Below are 25,015 nucleotides of genomic sequence, written 5' to 3'. Positions count from 1 at the left end.
GGTTAAAGTGGAATACTGGTTTTTCTTGGGAAAAGAACACTTGTGTCTTTTTTTAAATTATAAAATCTAGACTCTAAGGAATTCAATGTTTAACATATTAAAACCTTTCTTTCCTTTGGTCATCAGTGTCCTAACTTAACTGAAGTTCACAAACCTTAAATAACAAACATAATAACGGAATGTGATTAGATTGCTGTCAGATTTCTTAATAAGTCAACACAATGTCTGAACTTTCAGCACATGACTGAAGCTCAGTGCGGCGTGGACACAGCCCCTGGACGCCTCGATGCCGGATGCAGACCCTCTCCTGGAAAAGCACTTAGTCATAGCAGAGCAGCTGAACTAGTGTCTGTCCAGGCTTTCTTGCTGCAAGCTGAACTGATGTGTCATTGCCTATGCAAGAGATGGATCAAGGCATTTTATAGGATTATTATATAAATCCATCTGGAGAGCATTATTTGGGACAGTATAAAAATAATTCAATTCATGCATTCAAAACATGTAAAGAGACAGGCATGAGTCAATAAAGAAAGATGATACTTACATGGCAATGGTTTTGCCATTTTTTCATCTAATCAGCTTTTTGCTATGACAAGGCTCTTTTTTTACTTAGCTACTAACAAAAACTTCATTATTAATATAAAGGTAATTGCAGACCAACTACTGGTAGATCATAGTTACAATGCTTTCAATGTATTTGTGGCAGACAATTTAAGTTTTAATTTGTCCCTTTAAGATATAAGTTTCATTATCTTTAGGGCATTTGCCTTATTTCATGTTGCCATTCTTTTGACAAAATAACCGTTGCATTAGGAATTTTTTTTCCAATAAAAAAGAGTATTTCTGAGTTTTAAGTTAATACTGTTACTCAGCCACTAGGCTATGCTAAAGTATAGTCAGTCTATTTGTTCAAGAACATTTCTATCTTCTAGCTACACAACAAAGAAAAAAAATTCAAAATAAGATGTGAATAATAACACAATTTAAAATGTATGTATCTAATTCCTCTAACAGATTTATCTAAGAGTTTTAATTAATTCCTATGAGATATTATAAAAGAAAACAAGAACTCTAACTTTTTTGCTAAACTATCCCGTGTTACACAATGCAGCTTAAAAAAGGATGAAATCATATTTATTTTTCCCAATTAAGTGGCTTTTTCATTTATAGTTTGTTAGTCCTATAAAACATAATGTATAGTCATGGAATGATCAGATAATAGAAACATGACCTTTAGATAACAGATACTTTGCTTTCTGCTTTAAGAAATATAGGTGATTTTAAAATGCAATTCACAACCAAACATCATTTACTCCCAGGAGCACACTATTATCAATTCCATCATTATTTGTATTAATGATGGTTTTTTAACTATACATTGTGGGAAATGCTGGAGATTCAGAAAGGTCTAATAAACTGCAAACAGTTGAGAATATATACAAATATATAGGTAACATTAATAAAATCATTTTAGGAGCAATATATGGATCGTGTAAGCATAGTTCAAAAAGCATGTAATGAACCTGGCATAATGGCTCAATTGGCTAATCTTCTACCTCCAGGTGCTTGCATCCCACACAGGCACCAGCTCATGTTCTGGCCTCCAATCCATTTCCCTGCTTGTAGTCTGAGAATGTAGTAGAGGATGACCCAAACCCTTGCTTGGGACTATATGCATGTGGGAGACCTGGAAGAAGCTCCTGGCTCCAGATTAGCTGAGCTTCACTTATTGAGGAACATTTAGGGAGTGAACCAGAGGAAGGAAGATCTTTCTTCTGTTTGAAGTATTCTCATGTGAAAGTATTACACAAAATAAACAGAGAATACATATTAGCAGACTTTCATATGAGAGGTGATTCGCTGCTAGCATTATTAAAACAGAGAACAGGTGTATGCTACAAGGTTTCAAAGGATTTCAAAGTCTAATGTATTCCAAAAATGAAAATCCCTAACTCCCAATTTATTGTTTTATCTCCTTGATCTGCAAGGGGATTTGGCTGTATTTTAATCTTATTTTAAACTTGGTTTGTTTCTTGTTCAATTATTAATTATTCATCTCTTAATTATTCATTATAGGATGAATTATTGACAGAACACAATCCTGCCCCAGAACAGACTTCTATTAATTTACTCTATTACATCATTGCTTGATGTTCAACAGAGTATTTGGGAGAAAAAGGTTAGTTGTCATTCTACCTTAAATGTAATCAAGTGCAGTAAAACTCATCTCTGAATATCTCAGGAAAAGATGAATATAGCTGTGCTGTAGGGAAAATGTTTTCCATCCATGTCTGTACCTAGGGATAATAGCAAAAATATGTTGTGGTCCAGGGGTTAAGCACCTGCATTCTGGGACTGAAAACCCGTGTTCAGCAACCAGTTCTGCCTCCTGACTGCAGCTTCCTGATAATGCGGTCCTTGGCAGGCAGTGGTGATGGCTAATGTAACTGGGCTCCTGCTACCCAAATGGGAGACCTGGTTTGAGTTTCTGACTCTTCACCTTGGCCAAGGTCTAGGAGTTGCCACAGGTGTTCAGAAAGCAACCAGTAGAAAAGAGTTCTCCCTCGCTCCCTCTCTCTGCCTCCGAGGTAAATAAATCAATCCCAACATTTAAGACTGCTAGCAGAGAGACACTGACTGACTAGAGCAGATGCTGTAATTAAACACCCCTAAATTTCCCTGCCCTTATGAATCTACTGCTATCACAGCTATGATGCAACTTTTAATTCTGGGGGATAACTACTTTTTCTAATTGCTTATTTCGTCAACTTGAAGGGCAGAGAGAAAAAAGAGCAAAGGAAGGGAAGAAAGAAAGAGATTGCGAGCATGAGGGAGGGAGACAGAGACATCTTCCAGCTGATGGTGCATTTCCTGTGTATCCCGACTTTAACTACAGGCTAAATCCAGGAGCCCAGAAACTCCACACTTTGGTTCAGACGCATAGAAGTTGGACTTGAACTTGTACTTCAATACAGGACATGGATGTCTCAAGTGATGGTTTAACCTACTGCACTACATGCCAATTCCAGATAGTACTTCTAAATGTGTTAAGATACTTTAACTAAACCACTATGATGGAATATAATTTTCGCAATTTTTGTTGCCTAATATGCTAACAGAATACTATCACAAGTATATTCAACTCCAGGATCTGTATACCATAAACTGCAAACAAATCTAAGTTTCTGAAAATATGTGCTAGTGTCTTCTAGCAACGGTACATAATAATTGATTTGGCTGAAACAGGAAGTATTCTTGGTTTGAATTCTGTAGTGAATTACTGAGCTGCGTGGAGTACACTGAGAGGTTATAAAATGGTTTCAGTAGTCTTTCTTCCCTATAGTCTTGGGCAGAAGTCAATTTCTGATTCACTGTGAAAGCCTGGACTCAAAGGGGAGAGAGCCTTATCTGGCTGATCAGTTGTGATAAACACAATCTTTCTTTCAGTGTAAAGGAACGGCATCTTTCCATGCAGAGATTAAACTTTTGAAACCTGGATCATCTTATCTACTTTTAGACACAGTAAAGAAACTGCTAGATTGGGGCAGGAATTTCTTCCCATGGATGCTAATGTTTGCATAAGCTACCCTATACCCAAGCTCACTTTCATTCTTTGCTACTGGAAAAAACCCAAAGGCTGTGGTGTGCCCACCACGGCCACTGGCCTTAGGTAAGTCACAGACCTACCTGGCATTAGGAGAATTGGGCTCCTGCTTGTCACTGTGCCATTCGTGTGAAGAAAAGAAACTGAGTCAAGAATTAGTGGACTTTTATTATCTGATATGTAGCAGCTAATATAGAATAACTAAAAGGACAGAAATGAAATGGACATCTTGTCACTTAACTGCTGTTTTAGCCTTTGTGTCCTATTGAACGTGGTCCTTATGTGCTTTACTTGTTAAATCATAAAGGAAGGGATGAAAGAAGGAAGGGTATTGAGAAAGGGAATACTGGAAGAAAGGAAGCATGGTGAAAAAAATAGTAGAGAATTGTGGTGCTAGGCAGACTGCATTTATGCACGTCCAACTCTACCCTCCTCCGCTTTAGAAAAGAGACATTCTAACTCTGTAGCCTCCAAACACTCATGCCAGCTATGTGCCCTCTGTGACTCCTGCCTTTGCTTATACTGTGCCGTGTGACCACAATGCTTTCCCTTCCTACCATCCACCTGCCGAATTCATCCTTCATGCTTCAAAAGTCAGTCATATTGTGAGACTCTAACTAACCTCTCATCCCTGTCTTAACTCCTCCTGTCATTCTCAATCCTGACTAGCCAGTTCCCATTGGCCTGTGAGGTTATCTCCCAGAGATGAAAGCGATTCTGACCCACAGTAACTCCAAAGAGATAGATCCTAAACTTCTTACTTATTAGCAATTACGTCCTCTAGTATTGACATATTCTGATGAATATGTCTTAGAAATTACGTCCAATTATCAGTGCTCTTTGTCAATATTATCAATGTGCAATATTGGTACAATTCAGTACCAGTATTATGTAATCATGCATGTAGTTACATTATACCCTGCAGGTAGCTACATAGGTCTATGGGTCTAAAAGTAATACGGCATATAAGTGTGATTTTGAGAAAACTGCATGGGAAGTTGAACGTAATGGTCACCCTATTACTTTGACAATAGCAACACATCAAAGTGAAATCTAACAATGCAAAGGGAAATCTCCTTAAACTCACCCGCTATGCTTCATATGTGGAGGTTTATCCATCCGTACTGCCAGCTTGATTTTTAAGTCAGAATCCTGGCTATTTTTTGGAACTATCATTCTGTGAAGGTCAGCTGACTTGGAGCTATTAGACGTCGGGTATAATATAACCTGTAAAGGACAAGAAGGAAACTATGTAAGTGCCTGATACAAAGTGCCTATAGTTTAGAAGTTCAGATTTTCCTGTTTGGAAAAGAAGGTGCTAAAACTCAATGCATCTAACAAACCATTTGACTTCTCCTTACTTATCAGAGCAGATGATTTTCAATACAGACCTCTTTGTTTTTTGACAAGCATGTATTTCCACATTACCATCTAATCAGTTTTCTTCCTGTTTCACTTTATAACGAATTAATAGCATGATGCACTACAGGTGATTTGACAGTTGAAAAATACTCACTGGACAACTCTAATTTCAAGAATGCTCCAATAACCCCAGGACAAAGTAGTCTAAAAACAAATACTCTCTGAATAATAAATAACAGAATTAAGAATCAAAACCAATTATTTGAGGCTTCTAAAATGTGCCTCATGTTTTAATATTTGCATTGTAAAACACTATTAAAGGAAATCAACTCAATTAGAGATGGAAAAGATGAATCCTAGCACATTTTCTACTCTGGATCAGTGATACCAAAGGATTTTGTTCTTGACTACATATTTTCAGAGCCACAAAGATGCCATAATGACTGAAGTAACACTAACAAATCACCAAGTGGTTGTTTCACAACACTTCATTTCAGAAAGCCAACTCACGAATGGGAGGCCCCCCTCTTTAGATGTCAGCTGCTACACAGCTTAAACAATGTGTTTTTCTCTTTTGGTAAGCCCTGACACCTTTCAGACACAGCATATATACAGTTCTAGGGGTATTTTAAAATGGGAATGCTAAAGCCTGAAAGAGAAAGAATTACATGAGGAATGGCAAATTAGATTTTATATATATCCAAGGTTTATTTGAAAGACAAAGAGTTAAAGAGATCTTACAAACCACTGGTTCATAATGCCTGCAACAGTTGGGGTTGGGCCAGATTGAAGCCAGGAGTGAAGAACTCTTATCTGTGTCTCTCACCCAAGGACATGGGTGATCATATACTGCCTCTTGGGCATGTCAGCAGGAAGCCAGATCTGAACTGGAGGAGTCAGAAACCAACCCCAGGTACTCTAACATGGGCTGTGGACACTTCAAACTGCTGCTTCTTGTTACACTATACCTGTCCTTTGGCACATTTCACTGTCTATTTTAAAGCAACATAAACAAACATGAAGTTCATGTGTAAATAGAACTATAAATATACTCAGGTATGCCAAAATTCTTTTAATACACACATGGCTAATGAATTTATCATCTATCAGCCCCTACTGCATATCTACTTCCACATATAAGTAGAAATACACATTAAGAAACCATCAAGCTTTTTTCCTTCTCTAGGAAAGAACATAGCTTCTGAGACTATCGTGAACTTTCAAGTTGTAGATAGTTTATCTGCTACTTTCAGACTTCACTCAAGTCTACCCTAAAAGTGATAACTATGTTGAGTTGTGTGTATATACATATACTAGCATGTAAAAGGAATCCAAGAACTGACTAAATAGAATTTACAATGTTTTCAAAATTTTGATCATACTCTGGCATTCCCAATTGGCTGGTAAAAAACGTACTGGAACGTTTAACAGCTTCTTTCTAAATAGTTGACAGTCCTTGACTCAAACCAAAAGACAAAGAATGTCATTAACAACTTGGGAGGTAATTTCAAAAAAGAATCAGACTAATATAGACTTACATATTCTCTATAACCGTAGCTACTATTTCCCTAGCTTCTCTAGAAAGCTTTTCCTTTTTTATCAACACTGCCCTCACCAAAACGTTTTCTTCATTAGCATCTAACAGACTTTATTCTTTTTAAATTCTGCGTTCCTAAAAAATTTGGTGTTGTTCCAAACTCTAAAATCTTATACAGAAAATAATATTTCAATTAAATGTTTGTCAATTTCTCATTCTATAAATGCAAATGACAGATTACTAGATGAAGTCCAAATACATTTAATTATATAGCTGGTCTACAATTTGAGGATCATCCCAATATTGAACACCAACATTTCTGCCAAATTTTAATTTCTGGTGGATTTTTCCTAATTGAAGTTAATGGGAGGGTTTATTGCTTAATTTAGTTCAATTACATAATCGTTTGAGTGAGATTTTGCTCACCATGGGGGGGACATGCAAAAATGAAATACAGATGGCTTAGGCTTCTTGAGGAGTTCAAGTATTCTTACCTCTAACAAAGACTTCTGCCTATTATTGTCCTTCTATCCCTAAAGTAAGTTGCAATTCCCCTATTTTGTTAAACTTGGGTTTATTTGCAACTGCATAAATGGCTTCTTTGCTTCATTATACATAAGGTTATAACTAATTCCTCATAGTAGGTTCTTCCACTGGAAAGACCCGGCATTCTTTCTGTATTACTTTGTTTCCTGGAGAAGTATTAAAAAGTGTGAATATTCATGTAATAAGTGGAAGTCTGAAGATATGAAATTTATCATGTTTCTTAAGTAAATGTACTGGCAAATGAGATAAATGTAGCCCTTTATTTCAAAAAAGAATAATTTATTTGAAAACCAGTTACAGAAAGAGGGGGACGAAGAGAGAGGTGGAGCATGGGGGAAGAAAAAATAAGAAAAACAGAGACATCTTCCAACTGCTGGTTCACTCCTCAGCTGGCCTAAAAGCTAAGGTTGGGCCAGGCTAAAACCAGAAACCAGAAGTTTCACTGGGTCTCCCACACGGGTGGTAGTGGACCAAACACTTCGGCCATCTTCTTCTGTTTTTCTGAAGGTATTAGCACTAAGGGAACATAATCTGAAGTGGAGCAGCCAGGACACAAACCCATGGCCATATGGGTTGCCAACAGGCGGTCGATTTGCCCATTATGTCACAATGCTGGTTCTTAATAGCAGTCTTGAAATAATCTATGAAATATTGTTCAAGTTCTCAAATTGTAAAGGCTCAAAGTGACCATATTGCCTTAGGGGATCTATCTGTGAATGACAAGAGACAAGGAGAAAGCTCCCAATGTACAGAGCCCAGTGAGCCATGGAAAATAAAGCCTAAGTGAGTTCTTTCCAGATGCACAATGCTAGCCTAAACCAGCTTTCTTCACACTTGGAGGGAAAGCTTTTCTCAAGCTACCTGCTTGATAGGTTTCCTATTGTCACTGGGCAATTACTGCTGTGTGTTTCACATTTTCCATTTTCTCAAATGCAAAGCTTAATTTCAGTTCTCATGTTGCTGCTCCACCGATATAGAATTGATTTGTGCTAGGGAAGGATGTGGAGGGAGAGGAGAGTAAAGGCAGTTAAAATGAAGGTTCATTCATAGACAAAGAGCCATAGCAAAACAGATGCACATATTGTACCGTACATAAGGAAGGACTGGGACCTGAAAAGAGGTATATCTATATGTAGAGGCAAGGTAACACCCTACTGGTTAGCTATACATTAAGGAGGCTACCACTTTAAGCAACAGAGAACTCTTTCCAGTAGCTAGCTAGTAAGGCAAGGTCTATAGATGTTTTTGATTTCCTCTTGCTTCTAAGTTGGGACATGTGTAAGCCTTAAAGGAGACTGACACACTGATACACATCATTTCAGGGAAAGCGATCAAGAAAGGAGGCATGCCTCCTCCATCCCTCTGTATTCCACTGCTAGGAAATTAGAATGTACCAATACCCCAGGAAATGAAAGAACCTTAAAATAGAGGGAGTGTTTAATTCCACGTGAAAGGCAGCCACCCTCTCTCAAGAAAATGGTTGTACACTGTACACAGTCATAATCTGATCTACTAAAATACTGTCATGATTATTTTTAATGATAAGCATTTATTCTTCAAAAACTATACTTAGTTCATACAGAGAGGTATATTTAAGGTTGATGGTCACAATAACTAAAATACAAAACAGATACAAAATTTACCAAACAGCCTCTCTGCTCAATATTTACATCTCAATGATTTACAGCTCTCTACCAAGTACTGAACCTCTTACCTTCTTTGCAATTTCTTTTTTTTTTTTTTACTATTCACTTCTGTTAACCTTTCCATAAATGTTTCTGCTCCATCTGGTTTTTGTTACCAATACTTTGAAATGTCTTGTTGATTAGCATGACACAAAATTTTTGCTTTCTTATCTTAAATAGCCATCCAATATATCTTATGCATAATAAAATGTCAGCATTACTTGCCAGCTTTGCTAAGATTATTTTTATCTTGGTTTAAAATCTTTCAAATTTAACAGGAAGAACTAAAGTTAAAAACAACATAAAAATATATTGTGGGGTTTTAAAAAATTTTACAAAAAATGTACATCATTAAAAATTATGCATGAATTTCAAAGCTTTCTATATTAAACAAACATTTTATTCAATTGCACACAAAATTTTCAAAATACTCTTGTAGATAAATATGTTAAAAGTAGACAGCCTTGAAAAAATTATCGTCTTGAAATACAATTATTGTACCTGCCTCTCCATGGTTTCATTTATATAAAACATTTTAATTAAAGCCAATTCATGTGCATTGGTATATCATACATAATACAGTTCATGAGCTATGAATTCAAGATGATCCAAATTATTAAATTTTGTTTCAATAAAAATCACAAACAAAAATGAAATTAAAAAATCTGTAAAAATAACTGGAAAACAGTTTAGATAGCTCTTGGGGGATAGAAAAACAATTCCTGTTTTTCTATTTACCACTTCCCTTAAATTTATATTAGCCAAGAGGCACAAAAAAAGATAACATGAACCCAATAAGTGCACAAAGCAAGAAGTATACATTTAATACAATTTCTAGCTGCTAGATTGGTATATTCAGCAATCCTTGAAGGAATCTAAACAGTTTTCATGGGAGCATCATTGTTTCATATAGAAATCTCAAAGAACAGTAAGATTTACAAGGCAAACAGTGATCAGTAGGACAAAAAAAAAAAGATGTGGATGCAACTGCATACTTTAACATTGGTACCTTAGAAAATGGCATATATTTTGACACCGAATTTCTAGCTACTGTCCTCCCTGCGTTTTAAGCCTGCCTGGGGTTTGGTAGTTCAGTTTTCTTTGTTACCTGCACTGCTCTCAGCTTCCATAATTTACCTCTACAAGAGCCTCAGCCAGTGCAAATGCTCATGACACTTTCCACCACGTCACATCTCTCTAATTCTCAATAGCAGAGGAGATAATCCTCTGGGACATCAACTTTGGAGAGACAGAAAAAAGAAGATGCTATATTGAGACCAGAGTCCAAGAAGAAAACCAGAAGCATGTGATGCATAAAGTTTCAGGGATAGGATGTGGTTATCTATACCAAAAGATGATCAAGAGATCACAGGATGACCTGAGGGATTACTGATTGGCAGAAGCATAGAGAGGTCACTGGAGGTCTTGGTAAGAAAGTTTATGAGATCAGACAGCAGTGGTTTGAGAGACAAATTGTGTTTGAGTGATGGAGGGAGTTTTAAGTCTTCAGTGAATAAGATCAGGCATGCTGGATGGATTGTTTCAGGTGGAAAGGTAGGTAAAGGCACAAAGGCTGAAAAGGAAACTGGAAACGTGTTTTCATAGTAAGACCAGAAATGAAGACCAGGGATGTACTGTAAACAACCTTCTTGTTCCACAGTTTGCATGTTATAGGTAATAGGTGCAAACCATGTTTTATAAGGCAGGCAATTCTATAATCCAATTTTCACAATGGTAAAAATAGTCCCTCCCTCTCCTGCTGGGTGTATTTTACAAGGAAGTAATGGAACTTAGTATGTGGTCAATGTTCTTAAACTCAGCAAGGAATGACTTGATCTTAAAAGCCACAACATTATCCAGAATCTATAAAATAGCTTAAGAAAAACAAAAACAACAGAAACAAACAATCCAATTAAGAAATGCGCCAAGATCATGAAGAGGTAATTATCACAAGATGAAACCAAAATGGCCAACAGACAAACGAAAAAATGTTTTGAATAACTAAACACACACACACACACACACAATGAAGCTTCACAGCTATCATACCCACAACCCACAAAACAAACAAAAACAAATAAAAAACAATAGATACATGCAAGGATGTGGGAAGAAAAGTATTCAGTGCTAGTGGGACTGTAACCTTGGGAAACCATTATGAAAGACAACATGGAGATTCCTCAGAGAGCTAAAAATAGATCTAACCACAACTTCCTTCAATTCCGGGGAATTTATCAAAACAAACTGAAATAATCATATGGAAGATAAACATTTATCGCAGCTCAAATCACAATAGCTAAGAGACGGACTCAACCCTGACATCAATTAATGGATGAATGAATATAGAAAATGCAGCAGACTTATAGAGTACTCCTCAGCCATAAAAGAATGAAATCCTGTCTTTTGCAACAAAATGAACCTAACTGGAAACCAAGCTAGTCCTAAAAGAAAAATATCATGTAATGAATATAAGCTAATTTTACATTTTGAGATTCGATTAGTGCCTACAGTCCTTTTTTATACCGAGAACAGTGCTTTCTCTATTTACTACTTACTGAATTATTTATTTTGTGAAGGGTCAAGCTTGTGATTAAAATAAAAGTATGTCATTGTAAACCTTAAAAAAAAACCCCAAAAAACACAGAGGGGGCCAAGTGGGAGTGTTGGCAAGATGAAGGATAGGATAGAAAGTATCGGGATTCTCTTAAATCTGTTTACATAAAATGGATGAAAGGTGTTCACTTTACATAAATACAAACATTTTTAAAAAGAAATCTGAAAAAAAGGGTAAGAAAGGAATTAAAAATGCTATCAGCTGAAACCATATTATAATAGTTGCTTAAAACCCCCTTTTGTTCACAAAAAGATGTCCTTGAGACAAAGACTATTTAAAGCAAATGCCTGAGAATCTCTCTCCAGCTAAGAAGCAGTGTTTGAGGAGCCTTGACATTTCAGATTTAGATGATATTTTTCTATCTTTCTTATTCAAGTGACAGGGAATTTATTGTTTAACAAAGGGTCATAATCATTGGTTCCTGTGAAACTTTCAAGTGCATTTTTCAGAATTAAGGACCTTGGGACAGGTTCACATTATGAAACCACACTCTGAATTTCCTTCTTATATAAAGAAGATGAATGGGATGATTTTCCTGAGAGAAATCTACATCTTTTCTTAGTAACATTTCCCAGTGTTGTAATATGCTTTCTATGCTTACTCTGAATTATTTCTTGTTTGATTTAATATCAGCGTTTCCTACCCTACTTAGCTGAAACAAAGAACACCTGCTCACCCATATGAACACAATGCTTCTTTGTATGCAGAAAGATTAGCAGTAAGTCTTCCGTCAACCTCACTGTCTGTGGGCTAAATCCTGTTCTGTCCATACAGAACCTGGGAAGAACCAAGGAATTTACAATATAGCGCTGATCAAACTTCCAACCCCTTTACCAAATATGTACTCGGAAAAAGGGCTCTGCATCTCCTTCCTTCCTTTCATGTAGTACTTTCTTCTTTAAAAGAAAGGTTTTTTAGGAGGATGAAAGAGAGTAAGTTAGAAAAAACTATTGCCTTATTTACATAAATTTCCCAGCCATTAGTTTGTTGGAAAATACAGAGTAAAAATTTGGTTATTTGCATGATATGAAGCTGAGGATATGGAAATAAAAATAAACTATGTAAATTATCATTCATTTTTTGAAATACATTTATGCAACAATGAACTAACTCAAAGGCATTTGGCATGCACTTGGCACAGTATGTTGCCTGAGGGTATGGCACACAGGGTAATTCAACTTCGGCACAGAAAGCAAAACAGGGATCCCACCCTAGAGCACTCAGATGAAGGTCACTCTGTCAACACCTTGATCTTCAAAACTATAAGGTAATTAATATGTGAATTTTGGGTAGGCTATTACAGCGGCAAGAAACTAATATACAGAAAGCAAGAGCTGAGCTTTAATCACAAAAGAAAAAAATTACCTTTTATTTGTTTTTAGATTTATTTCTCTTTACCTAAAGGACAGATTTATAGAGAGTGAAGACAGAAAGATCTTATATCTGTTGGCTCACTCTCCATGGCCATAACAGTTGGAGTTAAGCTTATGCAAAGCCAGGATCAAATGGGCTCTTCTGAGTCTCCCTCAGGGGTCCAGGGTCTGAAGGCCTTGGGTCACCTGCTGCCTTCCCAGGTCATAAGCAGGAAGCCGGATCAGAAGAACAGCTGGGGCACGAGCCGGTGTCCTTGTGGGACGCTAGTACTTGAACGCAGAGGATTAGTCTACTGAGACATTGTGGCAGCTCCTTCCCTTTATTTCATTTAAAATTGCAAAGATAAATTGTTCACTTAAATATTTATATATCTGTGAGGTAACATGCAATATTTCAACTCATGTATACAGTTTAAATGGATCACATTAAACAATTAGGTTTCCTTTTACTTTCTTTTCATATGTGCAGCTTATCATTTCCTCTCTTTCAGCTTTTACACAGTCTTTGCTACATTACCACAAATGGTAGTCATTATATTGTGCTGTGAAACATTAAATGTATTACTTCCATCTAAATAGGCTTTTGTATCCATTAACTAACATCTTTCTACACGTTCTCCAGTCCTTCTAGCTTGCAGAAATCACTATTCTAAGTTCATAGAAAAGCAAAAGGGAATATTCCCTGGAAGAAGAGTTTCTTCATGGTGAGAGCCTGGAAAAACTGAGTATCATATGCAGAGGACTAAAGCTAGAACTCCCCTGGTATAAAAGTCACTTCAATACAAAAATCCAAATGTAATCCATAAAACCAGGATCGGAAAACACACAGGGAACACTCGGCACATTGCTATGGCCATCTTCTTTGGGTAGCACTGCAATGCACAAGCAACCAAGGCAAAAATTACAAAGGAGACTACACAAACTCAAACTTCTGCATGGCAAAGAAAACAGAGCAGATACAAGTGATAGATTAGGAAACATTTGACATTATTAATTCCACAGAGGATTAATACTCAGAATATACAACACACTTCAAAACCCAGCCATGCCAGATCAAACAATCCAGTTAAGACAGAGGCAAAGGATTTGCATAAACATTTCAAAAAATGCTCGACATCACTAGCCATAAAAGAAATGCAAATCAAAACCACTGAGACACCAAACCACTCCAGTTAGAATGGCTATAATCAGTAAGATTAAAAAAAAAAAAGCAACAAAGGCAGTTGAGCACAGGGAGAAAAGGGCATCTTTGGTACATCATGGTGGGAATGCACATTGCTCAGCCTTTATGGAGAACAGCACGGAACATCCTCAGCAAACTAAAAATAGACCTGCCACGTGACCCAGCAATCCCATTTCTGGGTATGACCCAAGGAAAGCAAAATCAGCTGCTACCTTCCTGAGTTCATTGGAACATAGCTTATAATAGCCAAAAAATAAGGACTTAGTCTTGGCATTCATTGATGGAATGAATGGGTAAGAAACCTGTGGTAGATACACACAAGCGAATATTATTCAGAAATTAAAAAATAAATGAAAGTCTGGCATGTGCAGCAAAATGGATGGGCCTACAGATCCTTAAGTAAAATAAGGCAAACAAACAAAAAAGACAACTTCAGCTTTTACAGTTCTTTTAAATATAGATTCCATATAGATATACACACATTTATTTTTTTATTATGTATTTGAAAGACAGATTTATAACAGAAAGAAAGAAAGCAATATTCTGTCTGCTGGTTCATTCTCCAAGTGACCGCAGTGGCTGGGCTGAAGCCGGGATCTGGGTCTCCCACACGGCTGGCAGACACCCAAACACTTGAACCATCTTCTGCTTCCTTTGTAGCAAGGAACTGGATCAAAATGCAGAGACCAAAGCACAACCTGACGACCTTATGTGATACTGAGTGAGTCACATGTCACAGTACTGGACCCTACACACATTTCTAACACAAGCGTTGTCTACATATTTTCTGTGTGTGCATGCACACGTTTATTTCTTTCAAATTCCTACACCATTTTGCTTATATGAAAACTTCTGAAGATATGTTGTCTTTACTTCTGATCCAGCTCCCTGTTAATGGCGTGGGAAAGCAACAGAAGATGGCCCAAGTTCTTGGTCCCCTAAACACATGTGGGAGACCTGGAAGAAATTCTTGGCTCCTAGCTTTGGACCAGTTCATCTCTGGCTGTTGCAGCCATGTGGGGAGTAAACCAGTGGACAGAAGATCTTAGATCTGCGAATCTGACTTTTCAATAAAAATAAATCTTAAAAAAATTATTAACAATGAGGCTGATTACTTGTAGTTTCTGAAATAAACACCATAATGCTGTATTTCTAACACGTTTCAAATTCCAGATACCCAAATGATCAAGGATTGTACTACTTAAAATCCTTTCTTGAAGAGTTTGAATAATATAACCAAGTTTATCAGATACTATTTTTTCTTGGCACAATTAAGGATATTGGGTTTTATTCATCTCTGTGTATCAGTTTCTTTCTGGTATGTTGTTGGTTTCATACTTCTTCTTGGATAGTACAATATACTCCATTGCAGCTACATCTGTGTCTTCTAAGACTCATCTAGCATCCTTCTTCTTAATCTATTCCTGGTAGCCATAAATTGTGAATAGAATTAGTCACAAGATTTCCTCACTGATCCACTCTGTATTGGAGAATAATACATGAGGGCTCTATTATGTTTCTTTCTGCTACTCTGGTTATAGTAATGCCTGCCATTTATGGAGAACATGTCAACTGAAATTCTGAGAGTGTTTTCGGGAATTTAACTTAATTTCCACATAGCTCTTAACAGGCAGGCATTGTCTTGTTATGTAAATAACTTGACACTAAAGTTAAATGCATATCTAAGGAAAATTACATCAATGAAAATAGATACCTTCACTTTCAGATCTCCTTTTCAGTCCAACATATTTTTTCTGCTACTATTTTTAAAACAGTATGTTTATGAATATAGCTTTAACCTCACTTTATTAGAATCTTAGAGCACAACCAGTTTCTGTTGATCTACAGTTTATGATGAAAGTATGCACAGGAAAAAAGTACAGATAATAAGTAAGTCTCTAAGACATTGTTTGCATCCTTAACCTTATTAGCTATGAAACATACAAGTACAGAAAAATGTCTTTACATGAACTTATAAAACTAGAGATAAACATTATTTGTAAACCCAATTCCTAGGAGAGGACAAAGCACCTGATGGTTAAGACTTGAGTTTAGACATGTGTGCCCCATATTAAAGTCCCAGCTTTGCTGCCTGGCTCTGGTTCCGGCTCCTACCTCTTGACTCCAGTTAACACTGATTCTGCAAGGTAGCAGTAATGGTTCAAGTGATTGGTTTTCTATCACAACAGGGGAAACCTGGTGCAGAGATTTATTTCATTAATCCACTAACCAAAAGAACAGCTTAGACACGGGCTTGATGTTTCTCGCTGCTTCTCTATATTCTAAGTAGGAGCCAAATGAAACATACTAGAATCATACTCCTACTGCTATATAAATTATGTATCATGCTATAATTGCTGTTCCAGTTTACTACTTGATTAAGGACCTGAGGCATTCAAGCAAAAGTGACTCATTCTACTTTCTACTGTAACTTTGCTTTACAAACCTAAAACTAGATTAAGCAAACTTCAGCAGATTCATTCACCAGTTCATTCATCCTCCCAACAGTAGGCAGTATATATTGTTAGTAAGAAACAGCTAGGCAGACACTAATGCTAAAATTGATAAATACGTACCAGGCCTTATCCTTACAGGGATGACATATGGTAGAAACCACTGGGAATTATAAATTTTTCCATTGTTGATGTCAGTTTCTGCTTCTTACATAAAAATTTAACAGATTTGACTTAATGAGCTACACTGTCCCTTCTAACTCCAAATTCTATCATTAAACAAAGCAGAAATTACCTGAAGGAACAACTAATCTTCTTTCTTAATTATGAAGCATAATATCGATAAATAAGAACCCGAACAAGCCATCTGCACAATGTAGAACATAAAGCATATGCTGCATCTACATGGGAAATATGCTTTGCAGTGAACACAGCTAACCGATGCTTGTCCATAACAAAGCACACCCTGGATGAATCACCCACGGCTCTTTATCGTTCTGTAATCCTGCTTCTTATAGTCTGGCTGTGGAGATTTTACAAAAACATTGTGTTTGAAATAATTTGAGGAGGACAGGAGACATTTTCTGTAATTTGCAGTCTCTTGTTAGTTCAGCAAAAACAAAAATTGCTGTCTATGGTAAGTTTAATTAGATAAGCAAAAGTGGTCAAAAAGTTCATGGAAAATTCATGTTATAAAAAAATCTAGGCATGAATTAAAATGTTTTTTACTATTCATTTTTCACATCAAGTTTTAGAAGTACCACTGCATATGAAATGCAACTGATTTCCATTCCATTTTCCGCCATTGATGTGAATTCAATAGCTATAACAAAAGTTACCTCATGCCATGTTGGCTACTCCAATAAAATGGTATTACATTTTATTAATAAATGGAAGAAAATACCTATCATTTTAATTTTACTAGCAGTGTCTTTAATGTTCTTTTGGTTCCTATGCATATATTTATAATGCTGAAAATTCTTAAAACCTCAAGTATAAACTCTGTCCATTTGAATTAAGGAAAGGTCTACAGCATCTTCTATCAATGTAAGTGTATACTGTTTATCAAGAGTGAAGGAATTTAATCATCCTACAGAAAACACCTTAGTGTATTCCTTGCTTAGAAATCATTTAAATGTCAAAATTAGAAGTTCTAAGATCAGGTACATAGGGAATATATTTTATACTCTATGATCCAGTTATGTGTGATCCATTTATATTTAGCTAAATATATTATATTTGGCCTACAGAGTTAATGTAGCTGAACAATTCCATATAAATGAGGAACTCACTAGTCACAGGCATTCAGTTTAAATGAGGGCACCTGTGTCCTGTATCTCAAAGTAACTGGGTTTGATTCCAAGTTGTGGCTGTTGGTTGCAGCTTCCTGCTAACACACACCTGGGAGAGAATAGTGATATTTTGAGTAAATTGAATGTCTGGATTGAGTCCCTGAACACCAGCTTCAGCCTCAGCCCAACCATGGCTGTTGTGAGCATCCGAGGAATGAGCCAGCAAATGATAATGCTCTCACATTATCTACACGTGTCTTTCTCTGCCACTCAAACAAAAATTATGAGAATCCTAGGGAGAGTTTAACCAAACCAAATCTAACAGCGGTCATCAAAAAAAAAAAAAAAAAAAAAAAATCCTGCACAATGAGTACCGTGAACAATTTCCAAGGCTTTCTCTTTGGTGTTTGTTTGTGTTTTGTATCCTTTGCACCAAAAATACCTTTTAATCCTACTTTTCCATACTGTGAACACCCTAAAACAAATTCAGAAAACAAAGCTGCATCCAGGGAAACAGAGGGGAAAAGAAAGGGAAAGCTAGAGGGCTTAGTAGAGCAAATCTCCCTAGGAAACAGGATACTGGAACACAGTGGTGAGAAGGGAAATGATGCTTTCTTCATCCTCCGGGGGGATGTAGAGGACACATATTAGATTCTTTCTTGTCAAGTATCAAGAACAAATCAAAATCATGTAAATTCTGAAAATTCCTCAGATTTGGTCTCCTTTCAGGTATAGTAAAGCAAACAGACAAAACAACCTAATGAACACACAGATACGCTAATCTTTACTTTCTCTATTATGATATGACAAAATGAGAAAGATTTTTTCCTGAACAACAGAATTATCAGTTCAGCAAGGATAATTTCAGTGTTTAGAAAGCATATGAAAGTAACTATCACTTGTTATTTCCACATAGCATCCTCATGTGTAAGACAAACACAACCACTAGTGAATATATTCATACCAGAAGTGAACATATCCCTATTAGAGAGGTTGGAGAAGTACAGATACTCAGACAGCAAGAAGGCATGTAAGATGTTCTTGTATCACCACACTAAAAATCAGAATTAACTCCATGATTCTATGTTTAGGAAACTCCTACGCAAACTGAGGAGTCAGCGTCCTTTGAATGTACTTACAACGTGAACCAACGTCATAAAATTACGTCAATGGAAGATAAGCTCTTGTCTCAACAACTCACAAAGAATGTCTTGATAGCAGCACTTCTTCCACTGCAATATTATTTCAGTAAATATATTTTAAAAACTACACTCAAGAATTCCATGTGAAAAGTTGAACATTTTTTCCAGAGTATGCAAGGGTACTTAAAAATATTACAGAAAAATGGAATTTAAAAACATGAATTGATTTTGGTACCATGTAAAATTTTTATTATATCTATGAAATATATACTACGAAAAAGTTATGCCTGGATAACAAAAACATTTTAAAATAAACTGATTGGTTTAATTCTATCTACAGGGACTGTTTGAAGGTATTCTCATACATTATTTTTTTTAAAAGATTTTATTGTTATTGGAAAGCCGGATATACAGAGAGGAGGAGAGACAGAGAGGAAGATCTTCCATCCGATGATTCACTCCCCAAGTGAGCCGCAGCGGCTGGTGCGCGCCGATCCGAAGCCAGGACTAGGAACCTCTTTCGGGTCTCCCACGCAGGTGCAGGGTCCCAAAGCTTTGGACCGTCCTCAACTGCTTTCCCAGGCCACAGGCAGAGAGCTGGATGGGAAGTGGAGCTGCCGGGATTAGAACCGGCGCCCATATGGGATCCCGGGGCTTTCAAGGTGAGGACTTTAGCCGCTAGGCCACGCCGTGGGCCCTTCTCATACATTATTTAATAATCTACTCTGAAAGAGTCAAGGAAAGCTGTACTGCCTATCACAGGTGACTTATAATATTTATTTTTATCTACTCAACAGACACAGCAACTTGTGGAAACCTTCAGTCCTTTGGATCATTTTCTAAATGCCCACCAAAGCCAGGAATGGGAAAGGTTGAATCGAGGAACCTAGGGCTTCTATGTGGGACACAGGGACCCAAGCAATTCAGCGTTAATGTGTTGTTGCTCAGGATGCAGGAGCAGAAAGCTGAAGCAGAAGTGAGTTAGCTGGCATTCAAACGTAGGCAGAAGCATCTCAGCAGGTGACTGAAGCTGCTGCAATGTCAGGTAAGCTTTCATTTTCAAGTTTAAGAAAAAACTATCTTGATTATGATAAACTCTGGGTACCTTACTGGAAAGCTATTTATCTGTCAGGACATACTCTCAATCATTTCCTGAGGAAAAAAAATGCCTGTTCTGCCTCTAGGTACTCTTTTAACACTTGGAGGGTTGGCCACCAATTCAGCTCAAAGTATTTCTGAACGTCATCTGCATTGCCACAAATAGATACTCGCACCTGCTACCCACACACAAACTGCATTCTAAGCACTTGCCAAGGATCAGAACCTTCGACTGCCCGATGCTACCTCACATTTAAGCTGTCACTGCACCGCTCCATGTGCTATGGTGGACTGGCCCCTTTTTCCTATCAGTCACTAGCTCTCAAACAGGGCTGCACAGTGGTGTCAACCGCTTTCCAACCCCACAGGTGATTTAGTATCACCTGGAATGTACCTAAAATATCCTTCCAACTTACAGAAAGTCTGAGTCTGACCTTGAGGTTTTCAAAAACTTTCCAAACAGTTTCATTTATAAAAAATGTCCACAAATCATGCTTTATGGTAACAATTCTAAAAGTAAAAATATTCAAAAATGTATTTTCAGTCAAGAATATTCAATAGAAAAAAGTTACACAGGAAGATATTTTTTAATAAGTCATTCACAAATAAAAGCCTACTGGCAGCCTATTAAAATCATCACATGCAATTACCTAAACTGTGTATGATATACAAAATGACTTAAATAAGAGTTGATTCCTGATTAAAATTGTCCACACTACTATTTAAACACTTTCACGTTTCCTCCTCATCTTACGCTAATGATGATATTTTTAGCTATAGCAGAAGCCAAGTATAGTGGGCATACTGGGTTTAGATAAGAAATATAGTGCAGATCTGAAGAAGTGGACACATTAAATCAGTATGCAAGGAAAACCTTCTCATAGGGAGAATGGAACAAGCAAGAGAAATATTCTTACTAGATATTTTGCAATTATCTAATCTAATGACAATGAATACAAGGAGTAGATGATTTCAAACAAAAAGATAATCCTTTCAACCCATGGGCACAAATGTGTTAGGCAAGAATTATCTTTTACCAAGAAGGATGAGCTGATCAGAGTCAGTCAGATTCTATGGCCAGAAGTGCACATGTGTGGGAAAAATGACTGTGTCTGAGGCAATGAGCTTGGGAAAATGCACACCTCTGTGCTTCTACAGCCTTTTACCATGTTCTGTATGTTACAGACAACACCTTTATGACATCAGTACTGTAAACAGGGCTCAGTGGAAAACACAAGTGCATCACCATATGTGATTGATGAACAAAGTTCACACGTGGCGTACCAAGCCACCTGAACTCTGAATTCAAAAGTGAAAACCGTGCTTGAGACAGAGATGATCACAACTCACCCTTCCCAGCTCTTTGTCTTCAAGCGCCAACACCCCAGTGCTCTCCGTGAAGAGCTTGACTTTGACCACTGGGCGAGGATGGGTAGTGGTAAAATCTCCTTGGGTCCCCCATCTGCAATGAAAGAATCAAGAGTTTCTTTGAAAGGCAACATTAATGTGCTTCCAGGTTGATGCATCTTCTATAGCAGATACAGAAAGCAATGAAGAATCGTTTGCTCTTCAGTATGAATCATAATTGTGTTTTTGTTTCTGACAGATGGCACAGTTAAGAAAGAAAATAACAATGAGCTCTACAGCTTGTTGTGGTTATTTAGGAGTTCAAAAACATCAGTGTCATAAAAAAAGAATGAAATCCTGTCTTGTGCAACAAAATGAATACAGCTTGGAAACTATCATGTTAAGTAAAATAAGCCAGTCCCCAAAAGACAACTGTTTTCCCTAATAACAGGCTATAAAATTGTAACCTACAGGAGGGAGACTGACATTTTGTGATCTGGATATCATTAACAGTGTCTATGCTCTTGAGGAATAGTAGGTTTTGTGTTCTTTTTTTTATACTTGGCCCTGCACTGAAATCTCCATAGCACAGTGTGACTGTGAAGTAGAAATGAAAGCAAATGTTTCTAAATTTAAAAAACTAAAAAGAAAAAAAGAAACAGCGGCAGAAAGGAGGGCAGTGTTCTCCTAAACCAGTAGGAATAAATGTGATATTTTTTCACCTAATACAAATACATTGAAAAAAAATTCAACCTTAAGAAGTAAATTTTAAAAATCAGTGTGCTAGACTGCCAAATGTGAGATCATAACCATTAAGAACTTAGGCTAAGGCAAAACACTATGGAGATGGCTGTTGTAATACATTATTTTGTTAATTCAAACATTAGAACATCATTTTAGAGACATCTGTGAAAAAGCATAAGGTTCTGTTCAGAGAACCATGGTTTCCTGGAAAACTGTTTTTGCCTCCTGATAACTTTCCCCAACTCTTTTTGGGAAGTCTCTCTTGAACACTGTTCTTTTTTAAAGAGTGGAAGCAATTCATTCAAGCGAACTACTTCATATGATTTTTTTTAGCCTTATCTCCAAAAAGAAATATGCATTATAAAAATGTGAGTGATTTGCAGTTAATTTCCCAACGCCTTCTCCTAGGAGTGAAGTAAGTCTGTCGACATCTGGCTTTTCCAATCATAACAAAATAACATGTTTTCTGGGTTTATCTTTTAATTAATGGCATCTTGTCTTTATCACACACCAATTCATTTCAGCTTATTTACAAACCTAACTGGCATATACTTGGTATTAAAAAATCTTATCATTATTTCTCATAGATTTGAGAGATCACAGGCAGGGGGACTCAGCACAGCATGAAGAAAATGCCACTGAGCAAGACATCACGTAATAGAAAGAAAATGTGAAATTTAACAAGATAAAACTCAGGTTACAAATAAGACTCATTTAAAAAATATTTTTGATTAAGAAAACAATTCACCATCTTGATGGAGCAGTCCATATTTGATTTTATAAATCTCATTCAGGGAGTTTATAAAATAGAGGAAACAGGATAAGAATGCAATAAAACTGGAAGCAGTAATTGTTTCTATGTCTTCTCTCCATTGCATGCATACTGTTGTAACATGTACAATGGGACAGAGGCAATTTCAGTGACAGAAAAAAACCAACATCTAAATGAAACCTGGTAGGTGTTTTGTTCTTTTAAACTAAAGCCTTATGCCAGAGGGAAGAGAGAGATTTATTTAGGAAGGCAAAGCAGCTAATTTGTGTTTTAGACAGGTGTTAAGAGGTTAGTAAAGAAAGTTCTTTCACCATTTCATGGAATGAAGATTGTCTCAGACCAATAGTTGAAGTAGGAATAAAAATAAGATAGAAAAACAAAATATGGGAGGCCAAGGAATGTTATCCAGCTGGTGTCGGAGACCTAGTCCTTCAGCACAGTGTGGCACCTGGCTGTCAACTGGAGTAGAGGAGTAGACTCTCATCGCAAACAGAGAGCTTCTCTAGTCAATAGCATGTGATCAAATGTGCAAGACCAAACTTAGACGTTCTTTTATAATAGAAATTTAGTTTCTGGTGGTCATGTAGCAGAGTCCAGAAGGTTTTTACAGATCGTGCTGACTAAACAGTTTTTACTTATTTTTGCTTATTAACTTCTACAATCTCAAGACCATAATAACTTTCCAATCATTAAATCTGCATATAATCAGAGATATAGCATTATGAAAGAAATGTCTACAGGGCCAAACAAGTTTAAAGAAAAAAAACTAATCAACATATTCCAGTACAATCACATATTGAAAAACAACAAAATCTGTTAAAATATATGGGAAATGATTAGTAATTTAGAATCTAGAAAGGCATACTTACTATGTGTTCCTGCATTGGGAGGTCCACAGAGGCAGGGCCTGGCAGGCAAACACTAAGACTATCACAGGTGTTATGGGAGTAGCTCTGCCAGTAGGTCAGGCTTTCTGAGTTGGGGCAGGGAATGCTACCAGCCAATCCCTGGGTAATGAGGATGCCTTAAACAATGTATTTCTAGGCAAGATGAAGCTCCTGATTTGCAACAGGTGAGAGGACTGAGATGTTACTGACATTCAACAAAAAATGTGCTCTTTTAAAGGGATGCAAACAGGTACATATGGTGGCACTTAATAGACCTAATAAGCACAAACATTCCAGGATCCAAGAATAAATTATCAGACACCACTCTGATCATTTCTCCTGTGAAAAATCAAGGTTAAAATATATGCACATTTAGAAAATTCATATGAATTTTCAAATGAAAGAAAGAAACCAAGCTCCTTCACCTGAACACCTACATAAAAGTGGGAGACGCAGGAAATGTAATGGGGCTATTATCAATATTCACCAAGATGTTGCCTTGAGTCCTACTTAACTGGCATGTTTAAACACTTTCAGTAATTAATACCAATTATTATCCTCCCACAATTTTCTCAGTATTGTATGCTAAAATACATAATGTTTGCTGTCAATTTTCTTTCATTCTAAATATACTACCTTTCCCTACACCACGGAATGGATTATAAGAACCCAGATTCCTATAAATCTTCAAATGAACAAAGTCTATAAAGCACCTTTATGAACACATTTGGATTTCCTGACTATAAAAACACAGTTCACATACAAGTTGAAACAACTAATATTAACATATTGTATCTTCTACTAAATATATTGGAAATATGTAAAGAAGCCCAAACATGTAGTTTTTGTCTTTCATTCACTAAGGCTATCTCTAGGAATTTATCCTAACAAAATAATCAGAAGTATTTACAAGAATATCGAGATCAGACAAGATCGGGCACATTCAGGATGGTATAGTAGAAGAATATCAATAAAAATATATTCACTAAGGCAGTATGTACAAAAGCAAAAACTTACGCACTTTAAGTTTCTGTTATGGGAGAGGTTACATAAACAATAGATACTCTACTGTCATTTATAATGATGGTGAAAAGACAAGGTAAAACCAAATGTGACAGGAGTGAGAAAACAAGAAGACATAAAACTGAATGTGTGTATTTTAGTCATTCAAGAATTACTCAATACTTGTGTCAGACAACATTCCAAAATTAACAGAAAAATCACTACCTCTTGGAACATCAATTTTAATATGTAGCTGTGAGGGAGCTTGGAGGAGTAAAAGCTGAGACCTAATAACTGGGCCATGAACCAAGGGAGTGCCTTTCCTCTTCTTCAGCAAGTTCTGAAGACAGCTGCCCGAAGGCGGGCTCACAAAA

At 36.7% G+C, this 25,015-nt stretch overlaps 1 protein-coding gene across 7 annotated transcripts in view; it reads right to left on the bottom strand.

Annotated features, from left to right (window-relative positions):
- Positions 1-25,015, bottom strand: part of CADPS2 (calcium dependent secretion activator 2) — a 400,665-nt gene that overhangs the window by 181,727 nt on the left and 193,923 nt on the right. For all 7 annotated transcript variants that reach the window (XM_058681317.1, XM_058681318.1, XM_058681315.1 and 4 more), the window contains exons 7-8: positions 21,240-21,351; positions 4,692-4,831 (exon numbers count right to left, since the gene is read on the bottom strand). In XM_058681317.1, the coding sequence (XP_058537300.1) occupies positions 4,692-4,831; positions 21,240-21,351 (252 nt within the window). The remainder of the gene's footprint in view (positions 1-4,691; positions 4,832-21,239; positions 21,352-25,015) is intronic.

The sequence above is a fragment of the Ochotona princeps genome, chromosome 25 (assembly GCF_030435755.1).
Source record: "Ochotona princeps isolate mOchPri1 chromosome 25, mOchPri1.hap1, whole genome shotgun sequence".
NCBI classification, from domain to species: domain Eukaryota; kingdom Metazoa; phylum Chordata; class Mammalia; order Lagomorpha; family Ochotonidae; genus Ochotona; species Ochotona princeps.
The sequence above is the reverse complement of the archived record's forward strand: the minus strand, read 5'-3'. Positions and strand labels throughout refer to the sequence as shown.